The sequence below is a fragment of the Mesoplodon densirostris genome, chromosome 1 (assembly GCF_025265405.1).
Source record: "Mesoplodon densirostris isolate mMesDen1 chromosome 1, mMesDen1 primary haplotype, whole genome shotgun sequence".
NCBI lineage: Eukaryota > Metazoa > Chordata > Mammalia > Artiodactyla > Ziphiidae > Mesoplodon > Mesoplodon densirostris.
This window is the reverse complement of record NC_082661.1, coordinates 87,549,680-87,563,680: the sequence shown is the minus strand read 5'-3', so window position 1 is coordinate 87,563,680 and position 14,001 is coordinate 87,549,680. Positions and strand designations below refer to the sequence as shown.

Below are 14,001 nucleotides of genomic sequence, written 5' to 3'. Positions count from 1 at the left end.
GTGTTAGTTCCAGTAGCCTGAAAATTTTTCTCTCAGGTATTTATATTCTGCAACCCTTGAGAATTCAGTTACATATAATCAGACATTTCTCTCTTTCTAGAAGCTCTGCAGGACATTATAATGTGCCCTTCAGACAAACAAGAAAAAATACCCTCCATGTTGGTACCTATTCTTCTCTTTGCCTTCACTATGAACCATCATTCTCAAACATAAATGTGTATCAGAAACACCTGGAGAGTGTGTTAACACAGATTGCTGGCCCTCAACGTCAGTTTCTAATCAGGATACCTGGGGTGGGATCTGAGAATTTTCACTTCTAACACATGTCTAGGTGCTACTGAGCGAAACTTGCATCCACCTGGGGGCTGCAACTTCCTACCCAGAGGTAGGGAGACTTTTTCTAATTCACAAAACCCCTAAACACTTTCCATTGAATTAAAGCACATTCTCTGTATTAAACTCTAAACCTCTTGGTCTTAGAATGACTATCGCAAGCTCTCCATGCAATGCAAAGACTTCGTAGTGGGTGTGCTGGATCTTTGCCGAGACTCAGAAGAGGTAGAAGCCATTCTGAATGGAGATCTGGAATCGGCAGAGCCTCTGGAGATGCACAGGCATAAAGCTTCACTGAGTCGTGTCAAACTTGCCATTAAGTATGAAGTCAAAAAGGTGAGTGGCCTACTTTCATCCAGCTCCATATTAGAATAAACATGTAATATCAACTATGCCATAATCCCAGGAAAGATTTTTAAATAATAGCAGTAATAGATGTTATTGATAAGAAGATTTATTTCACTTCATGAAAGAGATTAAATGAAGTATCACGGTAAAGTTGTGAGTCAAGTATCTAGCTCTGATCCTTTCCACTTTTTATCCATTTTTGGACCTTGAAGAAGTCATAAAACTTCTTTAAATTTCATTTTCCTCATATAAAAGGAAAATAATACCTCTTATCTGTTTCAGGGTCTTGGTGGGATTTCAGTGGATTAAGATATGCAAAAGAGCTTTGTAAACTGCTCATTAAAATGCAGTTAATGATAATAAAATCTGTTACTTGTAAACATTTTTGTAGGGCACTGTTACTTACATTCGCATGTTAATCTTGCAATAAGCCTTTGTTATTATCCATTTCAACTATAAAATAGGTGTTCGATGATGAGATTTCTATTCTATAAGGAAACCGAGGTTCACCAAGCTTAGATGATGTGTTTAAGATCACACAGCTATGGAATTTTATGCAGTTGCCAAAAAAAAATTATGATTACTTTTTTACTCTGGTTACTGAAGATAGAACAGTTATGTATTATGTGTTTGCTACTTGTATGGGCCTTTGAAATAATTCATGTAAATTGTAGTTAGGACGTTTCACTTATGATAAAAATCTCAGTTATCCAGAATCTAATCACTTATACATATTTTATATAACTTAAATTTTTGCGCTTTAAATCACGAAGAAGTAAGCTGTTGTCAGGAATAGATCTGGTTTCATGAACTGGTCAATCTATGGAATCTTCTCTCCTTCCTGCAGTGTGACATGGTGCATAAGAGGGCAGGCCCTGGAGCCAACTTGCAAGAGTTCAAGTCCTGACTTGTCTTCTCTGTGTGACAGGGCAAGTCACTTGATCAGTCTAAACCACGTTCTGCTCGTTGGTGGTGGGGACAACTACTGTTTCGGTTGTTTTAAGTATTACATGAGCTAATGCAAGTAAAGTAATTAGCACAGGCATAGTACATGGTGATGCTCAATAAGTATTAGCTAATCACATTTCTGCATTTGAAAATTCATTCTCAGAATGATGGCTCTTAAGCAAGTTCAGTTCTTAGTCATCAAAGACATTTCATGTTTATTGTGCTGGTTCTGGTTCTTAGTGGTAGACCATAGCCAATTTAAACAGAAAATAATTCAGTAAAGGATATTAGGAGGCTCACAGAATCATTAGGAGAGGTGGAGGAACAAGCTTATCTAAGCTGTGATTGCAGAAAGCTTACCCAGAACCAGGCCCAGAACTGACCTGGTAAGGGAGTTTCTGTGGCCCAAACAGAACAATTCTGCCTCTGCTGCAGATGGCCAGCTCCCCACCAACAGAAAGGATGCCCTGAGTGCTGCCTGTTATAAAAGGCCTCTTCCAAATCAGAGGTCTGCACATATGCCTCTGACCCGTGGAACCTAGGCCAAAGTTTGCACCCTAGTAGCAAATGAGGATGGGGGAATCTCTCTCTCTCTCTCTCTCTCTCCTCTGTGTGTGTGTGTGTGTGTTTCTATGTGTGTACACACACACATACACAGTTCTACCACAATGTAGAGAACTTCCACATTGTACTGTTCACAAGATTATAGCCAGCCATTAATGACACTTAATAAGATAGTGAAATGTGAAGATTCTCAGTAAATACTGAGGTAAAATAACTTTTCAAGGAATTGTCAGTTACAAGGTAAATGAATTGGATTAACTGCCCTCCTCTCAGAACATTCTTGCTAGTTGAAGTTTTGCTGTATTGGAAGAAAAAAGATAGTTTTGCATAAGATTGATATTAAACTGTTTTTAGAAAACTGTCTGGACATTTATTCACAGATCTTGCAATAGGCATCTCTCCTCTTTAGCACCTGAGAGGAGAGAATTGATTTCAGTTGTCACTGGTTCTTTATCATTGCTTTGAAAGTGTCATATTAGCAGAGACAGCTCATCTACAGATGTGCTTCTGTTAACCAAACTGTCTTGCAGAGTGAATGTCTTCTTGCATGTTGATTTTAAATAAATTGATTTGTAGGTTACAGTGTATGAGGTGTCAATTAATAATAAATTTGCTATCAGTCAACTATCAGGAAACAGCAACAACAAAAATGTATTCAGAACTGAAAGGAGATTTAGGACTTTGTAGGTATTTCTGGTTTTGTCTTTTTTATGCTATAAAAGGAATATTAGTTAAAATCTTTGATTTGGAATCTTCACCCAATAAATGTATATAAGAACTTTATTCTGGAATGCCCCCCACAAAGCCCCAGTTCCTCTTTCTTTCTCTCCAAGACTTCCTTCATCTTCACTCAACACTCACCCATCTCCATCTAGCAAGGAGCAAAAATACCCCCACCCACTTCTGCTGCTTCCTTTTTCCATCATCTCATTTCTAGTCCCCAAGTAAAATAACTTCTTGGGTTATAATGATTCATGAACCCTACCCACTGTGACACTGAAGTAGCCCATAGCTGTATGCATGGCATTGAGATTTCAAAATACTTTATATGTTATGGAATTGCCCCCCCCAATAGTATAATAAACTTGTATATGTTCAAATCAACCCATAATTCCACCAAGGAAACCAGTTTGATTAATGTTAATTTGTTTAGGTCCCATAAGAGACTCAGGATGTCTCTTATGCCATCTGCCCAAGATCTACTCCCAACTCTGATTCTGAGTCTGTTGGGTTCTTTCTGGGCTCAGGTCTTCCCTAGGAATAACCATGAGTTCACCTTAGGCCTTAGAGACTCAATGACAGTTAATGAAGAAAATGAAAATATAAAAGATCTGAATAGGAGAGGTCTGAACATGAATTTAATGTTTATGTGGGAAAGGATTTTTTAATATAAAAGCAGTAGAAGAGATAAAAAACAAAAATATAAATTGTTTGACCACATGCAACTTAAAACCTCTGTACATCAAAAAGATCATAAACAGGGGCTTCCCTGGTGGCGCAGTAGTTGAGAGCCCGCCTGCCGATGCAGGGGACGCTGGTTCGTGCCCCGGTCCGGGAAGATTCCACATGCCACGGAGTGGCTGGGCCCGTGAGCCATGGCCGCTGAGCCTGCGCATCTGGAGCCTGTGCTCCGTAACGGGAGAGGCCACAGCAGTGAGAGGCCCACGTACCGCAAAGAAAAAAAAAAAAGATCATAAACAAAAAAGGTGAAGGGCAAACTGGGAAAATTTTTTTCTATACTATAACTTACAGAGGATTGATATTCTTTTTTTTTTTTTTTTTTTTTGAGGTACACGGGCCTGTCACTGTTGTGGCCTCTCCCGTTGCAGAGCACAGGCTCCGGACACACAGGCTCAGTGGCCATGGCTCACAGGCCCAGCCACTCCGTGGCATGTGGAATCTTCCCGGACCGGGGCACGAACCAGCGTCCCCTGCATCGGCAGGCGGGCTCTCAACCACTGCGCCACCAGGGAAGCCCTGATATTCTTAATATCCAAAGTACACAAACAAATTTATAGGGAAAATTTCCAGAGCCCTGGAGAAAAATAAGGAAAAGGCTTGGATAGGTAATTCACAGAAAAGAAAATTCAAATGGCTAACAAACATATTTAAAAATTCCAAACCCTCTAGTAATAAAAGAAATGTATGCTAACATACAGATACCATCTCCTCTCACTCAAATTATTAAAGAATAAAAAAATTACAATTCTCAGTGCTGTTGGTGAAATGAGCAATCATACGCTACTAGTGGGGAACAAACAATAATGTATCTTCGATCAGGAAGTGGATGTTGAAGCTTATTCATCCCAGATTCACTTCTGAGGGGTCTTTAAGGTAAATAATAGAACTGGAAAGATAGTAAATGTTATTACGTTTGTAGAGTTACCCACATTATTCTACAAAAGAGAATGGAATAGAGTAGAGGGTGAAATTTGGTTTTTTGAAAATAAGTACAAGAAAATTAAATTTTAGGCAAACCATTCATTATTTTGCAATCAGAATAATGGACTATTTGCCCTCCAAAAAGTCCTGAGCTCTATTTATGACTGTACCTCTATCTTCTCTGACTTGAGGATGAATATCAATCCACTCCCCCCATAGAAGTAACGGGAGTCCTACCTATCTCAAGTGAGCTTTGTCTATTGTAAGAAAGCCCTTGACAAAGATAAAAGATACTAGCACTGGATGGATTATCAAATCTGGAAAACCGAGCTCTTGAGAAAGGAAATCCTTTCCTGAGTTCTTCCTTCTTGCTCTATTTCCTCCAGAGAGAGATTAGGTTTAACCATAGAAAGATCATCTAGAAACGAGACATGCAGCAATATAGACACATAAAATTATCCACTGTGTATGCAGAAAGTGTGAAAAGAAAGCCCAGAAAGTGAGCAGTACAATGAAAGAGTGGTAAATCCACTGCAGAGACTTTGACATGCATGTGGCAGCCGGCACAGGAAGGGGTCCTGCCCTGTAGGGCTTCTGTCATGTTTGTGCTCAGGCACCTGAAAGGTAACAGTCGGTTAGCTCTTGGTAACAGCATTTTGCACTCTGTGGGTTTGAAATCCAGAAAACGTGTACAATGTAAGTTTTCAGGGGTTTTAACAAAAATTTTTTTTTATTGATGTAGAGTTGATTTACAATGTTGTGCCAGTCTCTGCTGTGCAGCACAGTGGAGTTTTCAGTTTATATTTCACAATTCAAAGAACTTTAAAAAGAAGATGAATGATCTAGTTTTATTCACAAGAATATTTTCTTTTAAATATTGTAAACTGTGGCTCCAGCAATGTCATTAAAAACAAAAACAGAGTGTTCCTACCATGTTTTTGTACAACAGTGTTCCCATGAAGATAGTTCTTGGAAAAGTTAATTTGATAAAAAGACAGTGTAATTTTTTTAGGTTGAAATTTATCAACTGCCCTGATTGGTGGTTCGGTTTACAATCTGTCAGTCACTTGGTAGGGAATAAAGTTTGTTCTCTATGCTCCAGTAGTTTTGTTCCATTGAAAGACTGAGATTTTCTTGTGTGTCAAGCATTTTCCCTTTATATCAGAAAACCTCAAATAAGGGTATTATTTCTGTAATAGTTTCAATTTGTTGGTCCACTGAAGTTAAGAAACAGCATACAAATTTTATCCAGCTGGCTGTGACTGGTGTGGCAGCATAAGGACATTTTTTAGGAGATAAAACAGTTTTAAGAGATAAAGGTTACTGCCCTATTTTGAAGTCATTGAAAAGAGCAAAACTCATCTCCTAGAAGGATTAGCTCTTTTGCCCTCACTTGCTACTATTATACTGGTTTTATTTTCTTTTTTAAAATGTTCCTTGTGTACTTGTATTAGGATTTTATATCATTGGAGGAAAATATCTATTTGAGTTTGCTTTCTGTGGATTAAATGCCATATGGTGCTGTATTATGATCTCAGTTAAGAAGAGGGTAGAATTAATGGTATAGGAGATATACCTGTTAGGTTGAATTTTAAAGTATAACAAGTGAAGTGCAAACACCATGATTTTGGCTAGTATTTAACATATATTAAGTGTCTGCACTGTATTGTACAAGTCACACCAGGTCAAAGATTGATCATTGCATAATGCCATATGGAAAGGATTGATTTCCACCAAGTCTTTGAGGGCCTTGTAAACTTTATACAGTATAATTAATGCCATAAAGCATTTAAAGATTCAAATTTAAAGATTAGCCTAAGGAGGAAGAGCAAGAAGAGGGAGCCATACTACAACATTAATATTTCTGTACTCAAGAGTTTAAAACCTAAGAAAGAAAGGCTGGACAACCACAAAAGGGAAATTTGTCCATCAATTTCACAGGGACATGTGTCCAAGTGTCTCTTAACTTCATGTGGATTTTCTGTTTTACAGAAACCCTTTGCCTATAAACAAGTGCGTGTTGACTTCCCAAGTGGTAATCTGATCTGATGACATTGTATGCTCTACCTGTAGATTTATCTGAATGCACCATTCCCATTCCTAAGCTGAGCCTAGATGGAGTCACAGGACTGCCTTTTAGTTACATCTCTCCAACTTCCCACAAATGCAGATCCTCCAAACACCAAGACATTTGGACCAACATTCAAATTAAGACTATTTTAAATGCTGATTATTTATCTTGGCAAGCATATGGAATCCAAGTCTCCATTATAATAACTTCTTCACATTTATGTAGAGCTTACTGTGTGCTCTAGAACAGGGACCACTTATCACTTACTGCAATACTGATGTTCCCGTTTTGGTCTTCTTGTACCAAATACCTAACACCTGCCTGGCGTGTAGGAGGGACTTATGACATTTTGAAGTAGGAATGAATGAATGAGACAGACATTTAAGAACCGTAGAAGGGGGACTTCCCCGGTGGTGCAGTGGATAAGAATCCACCTGCCAATGCGGGAGACACAGGTTGGATCCCTGGTCCGGGAAGATCCCATATGCCGCAGAGCAACTAAGCCTGTGTGCCACAACTACTGAGCCTGCGTGCCACAACTACTGAGCCTGCGTGCTGCAACTACTGAAGCCTGCGTGCCTAGAGTCCGAGCATCACAACAGAGTAGCCCCTGCTAGCTGCAACTAGAGAAAGCCCACATGCAGCAATGAAGACCCAATGCAGCCAAAAATAAATAAAATTAAATCTTAAAAAAAAAAAAGAAGAAGAACCGTAGAGGGGATGAAGATTCTTAACACAAAAGGAGGGGTGATGCAGGAAGGTAATGATTCAATAGAGTACAGGGGCAGAAGTGGAAGTTTGGAGAAATTCTCAGTAAGACTCCTAGGAAATTGTTACATAGACCCCAGGAAGCCTTCAACCTTGATTTTATTTCATCATGAGTTCAAATAATGACTGCATTGATCTTGAAATACTGTTTTCAAAAATCAGGACTTTGGAATCTTGAATTTGGAAAGAAGATCTAATGTATACTTAGCCACTAGCAATGACCCGTGAGCCTCAGGACCTGGGATTTTTATAACTAAATTAAAAGGAACTTACAAGATAAAATATGCTTTTTCACATTGAACTCATCGAGCAAGAAAAAAATAGCATCTTCCTTTTAGTAGTTTCAATCTCCCAAATCCTGCTGTTCATTTCCTTTGTATTATTGGAAAAAAAATCAGTTAAATATTTCAAACCTGATATTTGTAAACTCATCCTCACCACCTCTGTCAATGGATTGTCAAGTTTTCCTTCTGCACAGTGGTGGCAGCTGTCATAGCAAAGTCAGTGGACTTCCCAGAGGGCGGGTGCACACTGGGGGAAAGAGTGGGAATTTGAGGAAAATTGTGCCTCTACCGCCCAACCTGGGAGATGAAGTTTCATTTTTGTTTTTTCTTTTCTTTTTTTTTTTTAAATTAGAACAGCTGATGGGAAACTCTACACCACTAAGTGGAATCCTGTTCATTTCCTTGTAGGTATGCTATTGATAAATAGCCAGGTAACTTGAGGAATTGCCTAGAGTTACTAAGAAGCATTCAGATCATTAACTAGAACTTGATTAAAGTTGAACCCTTTGCTTAGTGGGAACTGCGACTGCTTCCTTTGCCTCTCAGAATTTGCAAAAACATTTCATGGGTACTTCCTAGCAGATTCTTTGTTATTTATAGCATTTTATAGAAGACAGTTATACCTTGATTTTTATGTTGCTAAGCACTCTTTTTAAAAATATGTTGACACTCAGTAGCTGATTTGTGAATGACCCTGAATAATTCCCAAGCTTGGGCAAAGTGCAGCTGGCCGTTCAAAGAAAGGCATATCCAGCTGCAGATAGGCACCTTTTGATGTAGGGGCCTTTTCACATGAGCCTGACTACAAATATATTCTGCTACCTTAATGAAGACAGGACCTTAATGAAATCCCAGTCCTTCTATATAGATGTAGGCAGATGACTTAGCAAAATCAGATGGCAAAAATAAAATAAAATAAAATAAAACAAAATAATAAAATAAAATAGCAGGGCTAAAATAAGTATAATTTGGGCTTCCCTGGTGGCGCAGTGGTTGAGAGTCCGCCTGCCGATGCAGGGGACACGGGTTCGTGCCCCGGTCCGGGAGGATCCCACATGCCGCGGAGCGGCTGGGCCTGTGAGCCATGGCTGCTGAGCCTGCGTGTCCGGAGCCTGTGCTCCGCAACGGGAGAGGCCACAACAGTGAGAGGCTGCGGGTACTGCAAAAAATAAAAATAAAATGAAAAAATAAAATAAGTATAATTTGCTCATGTTCTTCCTGATTAGAGCTGTAATTATAAAAGAACTGATAGAGATAAATGTGTTTTTTTCACTTGTGATAGAGGAAGCAACAAAAAGAGTACAGATTACTAAAATAGGATGGATGTGATATTTGATGCCAATTCCTGGAAGCAGAGCAAATGTGGATCAAGCATAACACTTGGAGGTTCATTGAGTTTTTGCAAATCTTTTGCATATTTGCTGTGATAGGGCATACATCCACATAGGACATATCATGTATATATTTTTCATAGATGTATCATTTCATGTATCATGAAACAGTAACATTTCTCTTTTAGCTATAGTATCCAGTAAACCAAATAACTATTTTCTTTTCCATTTTGAACTGAATGCAAGTAAGCTGGCAGACAGCAACATGGGACACGTTTTCACAAAGGAAAGCATATGTCACCCAGATTCCAGAGAGGAGTCTGTAAATACAGAGAGAAAGAGCTATGATTAAGGACAACGTCAGTTTTACCCTCATGTTTCCACTTTAGTTCTTGTAATAGTTCTGAAGCAATTTTGAAAAACAAAGGGAAGGTAAAGAATATTACCAGAAACCTTCCAGTGCCTATATCTGGAAAAAAAATGTGCATTAATATCTTTAGGATGCACATGCAGTTGGTAGCTGAACTGTCGACAATGACATGGTAACCTACTTCTCTTTTTCCCTCTCTCTCTGTCCCGACCAACAGTTTGTGGCTCACCCCAATTGCCAGCAGCAGCTCTTGACAATCTGGTACGAGAACCTCTCAGGCCTGCGGGAACAGACGGTAGCTATCAAGTGTCTGGTGGTTCTGGTCGTGGCCTTGGGCCTTCCGTTCCTTGCCATCGGCTACTGGATTGCACCTTGCAGCAGGGTACGGGCTTTTCCACCTCTTGTTTCCTCTGTGGTTGGTGTACCATGTCCTTTAAGGATGAAAAAGGAAAAAGCTTCCTACTTAAGGCTCTTATCAGTTTTACCCTGAATGTTAATTGACTCAAGAACACGAATTCTGCTTTTTAATGACCAGATTAGTTCAAATAAGGGATGAAAAGAATTTGGTACTAGTGGGATAGATCATATTTGCAGGCATATAATACTTAGGCTTTTAAGATAAAATCCCCATGGTAAGCAGGAGGAAAAGCTGCTTAAGTGAATTAGCAATTGTACCGATTCTATTGCCAGCTTAATAAATAGTCTACCAGGCTGGCCTGTGGAAGAGGAAGAGCCCTACTGCAGTGGTTCCAAGAAACAGTAAACCTGAGAACTGAAAAGACAGCTTGGTTGAACCTGTCAAAAAGATCTGAGGCTGCGTGTATTAAGCTCGGTCTGAACAGTGGTATTATCCAAAGTCTTCAAGAAAGCACATGTCAGGTTCCCCTAGCCCTTTGTTCCTTCAGGAGATTCTAAAAAGTGTTGAATTGGGGTTTGGGGGCTTTGGATTTTTTAGATTGTTCATCTATTTAGTTTTGTTTGAATCATTTTGTTCACTACCTTTATCCCTCTCTCAACTTTGCCAGTATACAGTCAATTTAATTGTGGCTAAGAGATCCTCTAAACAAAATGTGGAAAGGAATAGGAGTCATGCTAACAGAATCTGTATTAGGTTAATAAAGGACACTGCCAGGGAGAAGAAACAGTTCTGAGATCCTTCAGTCCTATGTTTATAGTCTGAAATCTGGTTTCGTTAAAATCAGAGGCAGTTTCAGGCAAAATGAGTCAAGGCCACTCACAAATGAGCCTGGAAATCCGTCATCTCTCTGGCGCATCTGTCTCCCCCTGCAGAGTCCTGCTCTGCAGGCCCATATACGTGTAAGAATATTCATCCATCTCACTTCGTTGTTGAGCTGCCCATGCAGTTTAAGGCACAAATGTTGTCATTTTGATGAATTTTGATGACTCAGCTAAGTTCCTTTGTTATATATCATGGGCAAATACCTTAAGATTCTGCTAATACATAAACACTAAAGACTAAAAACTATAAATAAGGAGAGAGCATGCATTAAAGCAAAAATCATATCCCACCCAAAGAATTTCGCTTCCTGGGAGAAATGAATTGGAATGTTCAGATTTATACGTGTTTGTCTCTTAGGGCAGCTTACCCAGTTAAAACATATTGAGTTTGAAGTAGGCATCTTGAAGTCTATTCTTTTTTTCTCTTCACTTGTAAAAGTGCAGCTAATGATGTGGTGAACTCTGCCCAGCAGAGAAGGGAAAGGAGGGAATTGAGTTGTTTCTGGAGCCCACATTTATACCTGCCATATACCACTTATCCTGTGGTGAAAGGACAATATAGTAAGAATTCTCCCCATGTATCCCATTTTTAAAGATAGGCATGCTGCTTTTTTTTTTTTCATGTTATTTAACATTTTCAAAGATCAACCTTTAGGAGAAACAGACTTGGCAACTCCCCCGAAATCACTATGTGCTATGGATGAGCTACCCCAGTGTGTCCTCTCGGCAGCTGTGGAACAGCACAGTGATATGTAAATGAGTGGTTTATTTTTCTGTGTCTAATATGGAAAATGTGACATTTGTCTGTGTGCATTCATGTCCAATCCCAGAAATGCTTGACATTCTTTGGTTATTTGTTGACATCAAATTAAGTTTCTGGACATACAAAAACATTTGTTTGAAGTTACAGTCTTTTAAATGTGAACCTTGGTACTTTTTAAGGTCACAGACTGAGTTTGAAAATAGGGTCTGAGTATGCAGAGGAGAGAACTTATCTGATAAATCTACCAAATATACCTAATTCTTAGACTGCAGAAGCTCTTGGGACAGGAAGAATTGTTTTTCATTTCTACTAGAACATATGGCTTTTAAGGACATTATATCACATGGGATTTAAAAAGAGTTACCTTAAAATCATTATAAACTGAACTTTAAAAATGCTTTTGTACTATTTATATGATTTTCCAAACTCAGGGATGACTTTTTATTACGTTAACCTACTTAGAGGTTTTAATTATTGTGTATCTCTCTGCTCTTATTGGATAGTAACAGATAAAATATTTATGTTTATTATAATATTGTCTGCCTTTTTATATCATACAAAGTACAAATTGATTTTGGAATATGTAGAAGTGAGAACAAAAATTTACTTCTATAGTAGTAAGTTTTTTTTTCATCTTCAAAGGCTTTGTAATGTGCTACAAAAACATCATAACATTTCAATCATAAATGAATGAGTCTACAAACTCATCATAACATTTCAATTATAAAGAATTACATATTACAAATTTGGAGTTTCTTTTCCTAGACTCTAAAATCCTGACACTGCATAATCTTTCACGTAAAAATAAGAATAACCAGTATATGCCTTGTAATTTCCAGAAATGCATCTGTGAATGAAGTACATCCTAAGACAAATTGGATATTTAGAAACAATGAAGTTTGAAGACTTCTTAAATTATTCTGAGAGGAAGCATCCCCTAAAAGGAGTCATTTTTACAATGTATAACTCTTCAGAAACAAAAGCAGAATTTTGAGAGTGTTCTCATTTTATCTGTTTTGTTTTTTTTTTTTATCCTGTATAGTAGTTTTCATAAGTGGAAGCCAGATTTCCTAAAGTAAAAGGTTTTGGTGTTTTTTGTTTTTATTGTTTGTTTGTTTGTTTGCCTTCTTACAGCTGGGGAAAATTCTGCGAAGCCCTTTTATGAAGTTTGTGGCGCACGCTGCTTCTTTCATTATCTTCCTGGGCCTGCTTGTGTTCAACGCCTCAGACAGATTCGAAGGAATCACCACGTTGCCAAATATCACTGTTACTGACTATCCCAAACAGATCTTCAGGGTGAAAACCACCCAGTTCACATGGACTGAAATGCTAATTATGGTCTGGGTGCTTGGTAAGCCTTTTATTTCAAGTATTCTAATTTCTACCAAAATAACATCTATATAATGATTGCCATATTCTATTTAAAATGCTGTGGTACATTATATGGTGACAACATCCCCACTGTAAGATAAGCAGAATAGCAAATACCGGAATAATGTGGCAGCTTGATAATGCTGAAGGTATCCCTTAACACTAAACAAAATTTTTATGAGTAACATAAGCTTAATTATAAATATACCATGTTTCAGAAATCCAACTTCAATTGCTGAATAAAATGCCATTTTTATATATACACTGCCAACTGTAAAATAGATACCTAGTGGGAAGCAGCCGCATAGCACAGGGAGACCAGCTTGGTGCTTTGTGACCACCTAGAGGGGTGGGATAGGCAGGGTGGGAGGGAAGGAGATGCAAGAGGGAGGAGATATGGGGATATATGTATATGTATAGCTGATTCACTTTGTTATAGAGCAGAAACTAACACACCATTGTAAAGCAATTATACTCCAATAAAGATGATAAAAAAATAAATTAAAAACAATAAAATATGACTCATTGTGATGATCAAATATTTAATTGAAATAGTTCTGAAATAACCTAGTGGCTATTAACTGATGATTAAAGAATATTTATTGCTTCCGTTTCAGAGGTTTTTTTAAGGAGAGTTTCCATTTTCAGAATGTTTGTTACTTCACCTCACAATAGCTCATTTCGAATAACTATGTTAAAGTAAACATTTTAAGCAATATGAAAAAAAAATAAAGATTGGAACCAGTTTATCCACTGATCACTAATCCAAAGTCGTTTTTGTATATTCTATTTCACACAGAATGTTTCTTATTATCTTCTCAGTTCCCAAATTAATGGGTTGGTTCTCCTCCTCATTCACTCCTGTGGCCTTAACCTGGGTCAATTAATTATTTTATGAATTTTATTTTGAGCCACTACATGTCTTTTAAAAGTGCTACAATATTTTCCCCTTACATAGTCAGGACAAGTTGTTAAACTGGCATATTTTGTCCTCTTCTCCCAGAACAACATTTTCTGCTTTCAGTTTCTTCATAATATCCTAGGGCCTCCTGCTTAAGGGTTTCTTCTTTTTCCAATGACATTCCTCACCTTCTCAGCATGAAGCTGAAATGAGGAGAGAGGGTAGGGGAATGAGGTAAGTGTCCCTGGATGACTGGAAAACTGTTCTTGTTAAAAGTGTAGAGTAGGGTTCTCAATTAGGGGCTGATTTCTCTAATAATCACCATGAT

The 14,001-nt window shown here is 38.2% G+C and overlaps 1 protein-coding gene across 1 annotated transcript in view; it reads left to right on the top strand.

Annotated features, from left to right (window-relative positions):
- The window catches only part of TRPC3 (transient receptor potential cation channel subfamily C member 3), an 81,520-nt gene that overhangs the window by 29,740 nt on the left and 37,779 nt on the right, over positions 1–14,001 (top strand). The window contains exons 3-5 of the mRNA XM_060088902.1: positions 481–669; positions 9,617–9,781; positions 12,536–12,752. Coding sequence (XP_059944885.1) covers positions 481–669; positions 9,617–9,781; positions 12,536–12,752 — 571 coding nt within the window. The remainder of the gene's footprint in view (positions 1–480; positions 670–9,616; positions 9,782–12,535; positions 12,753–14,001) is intronic.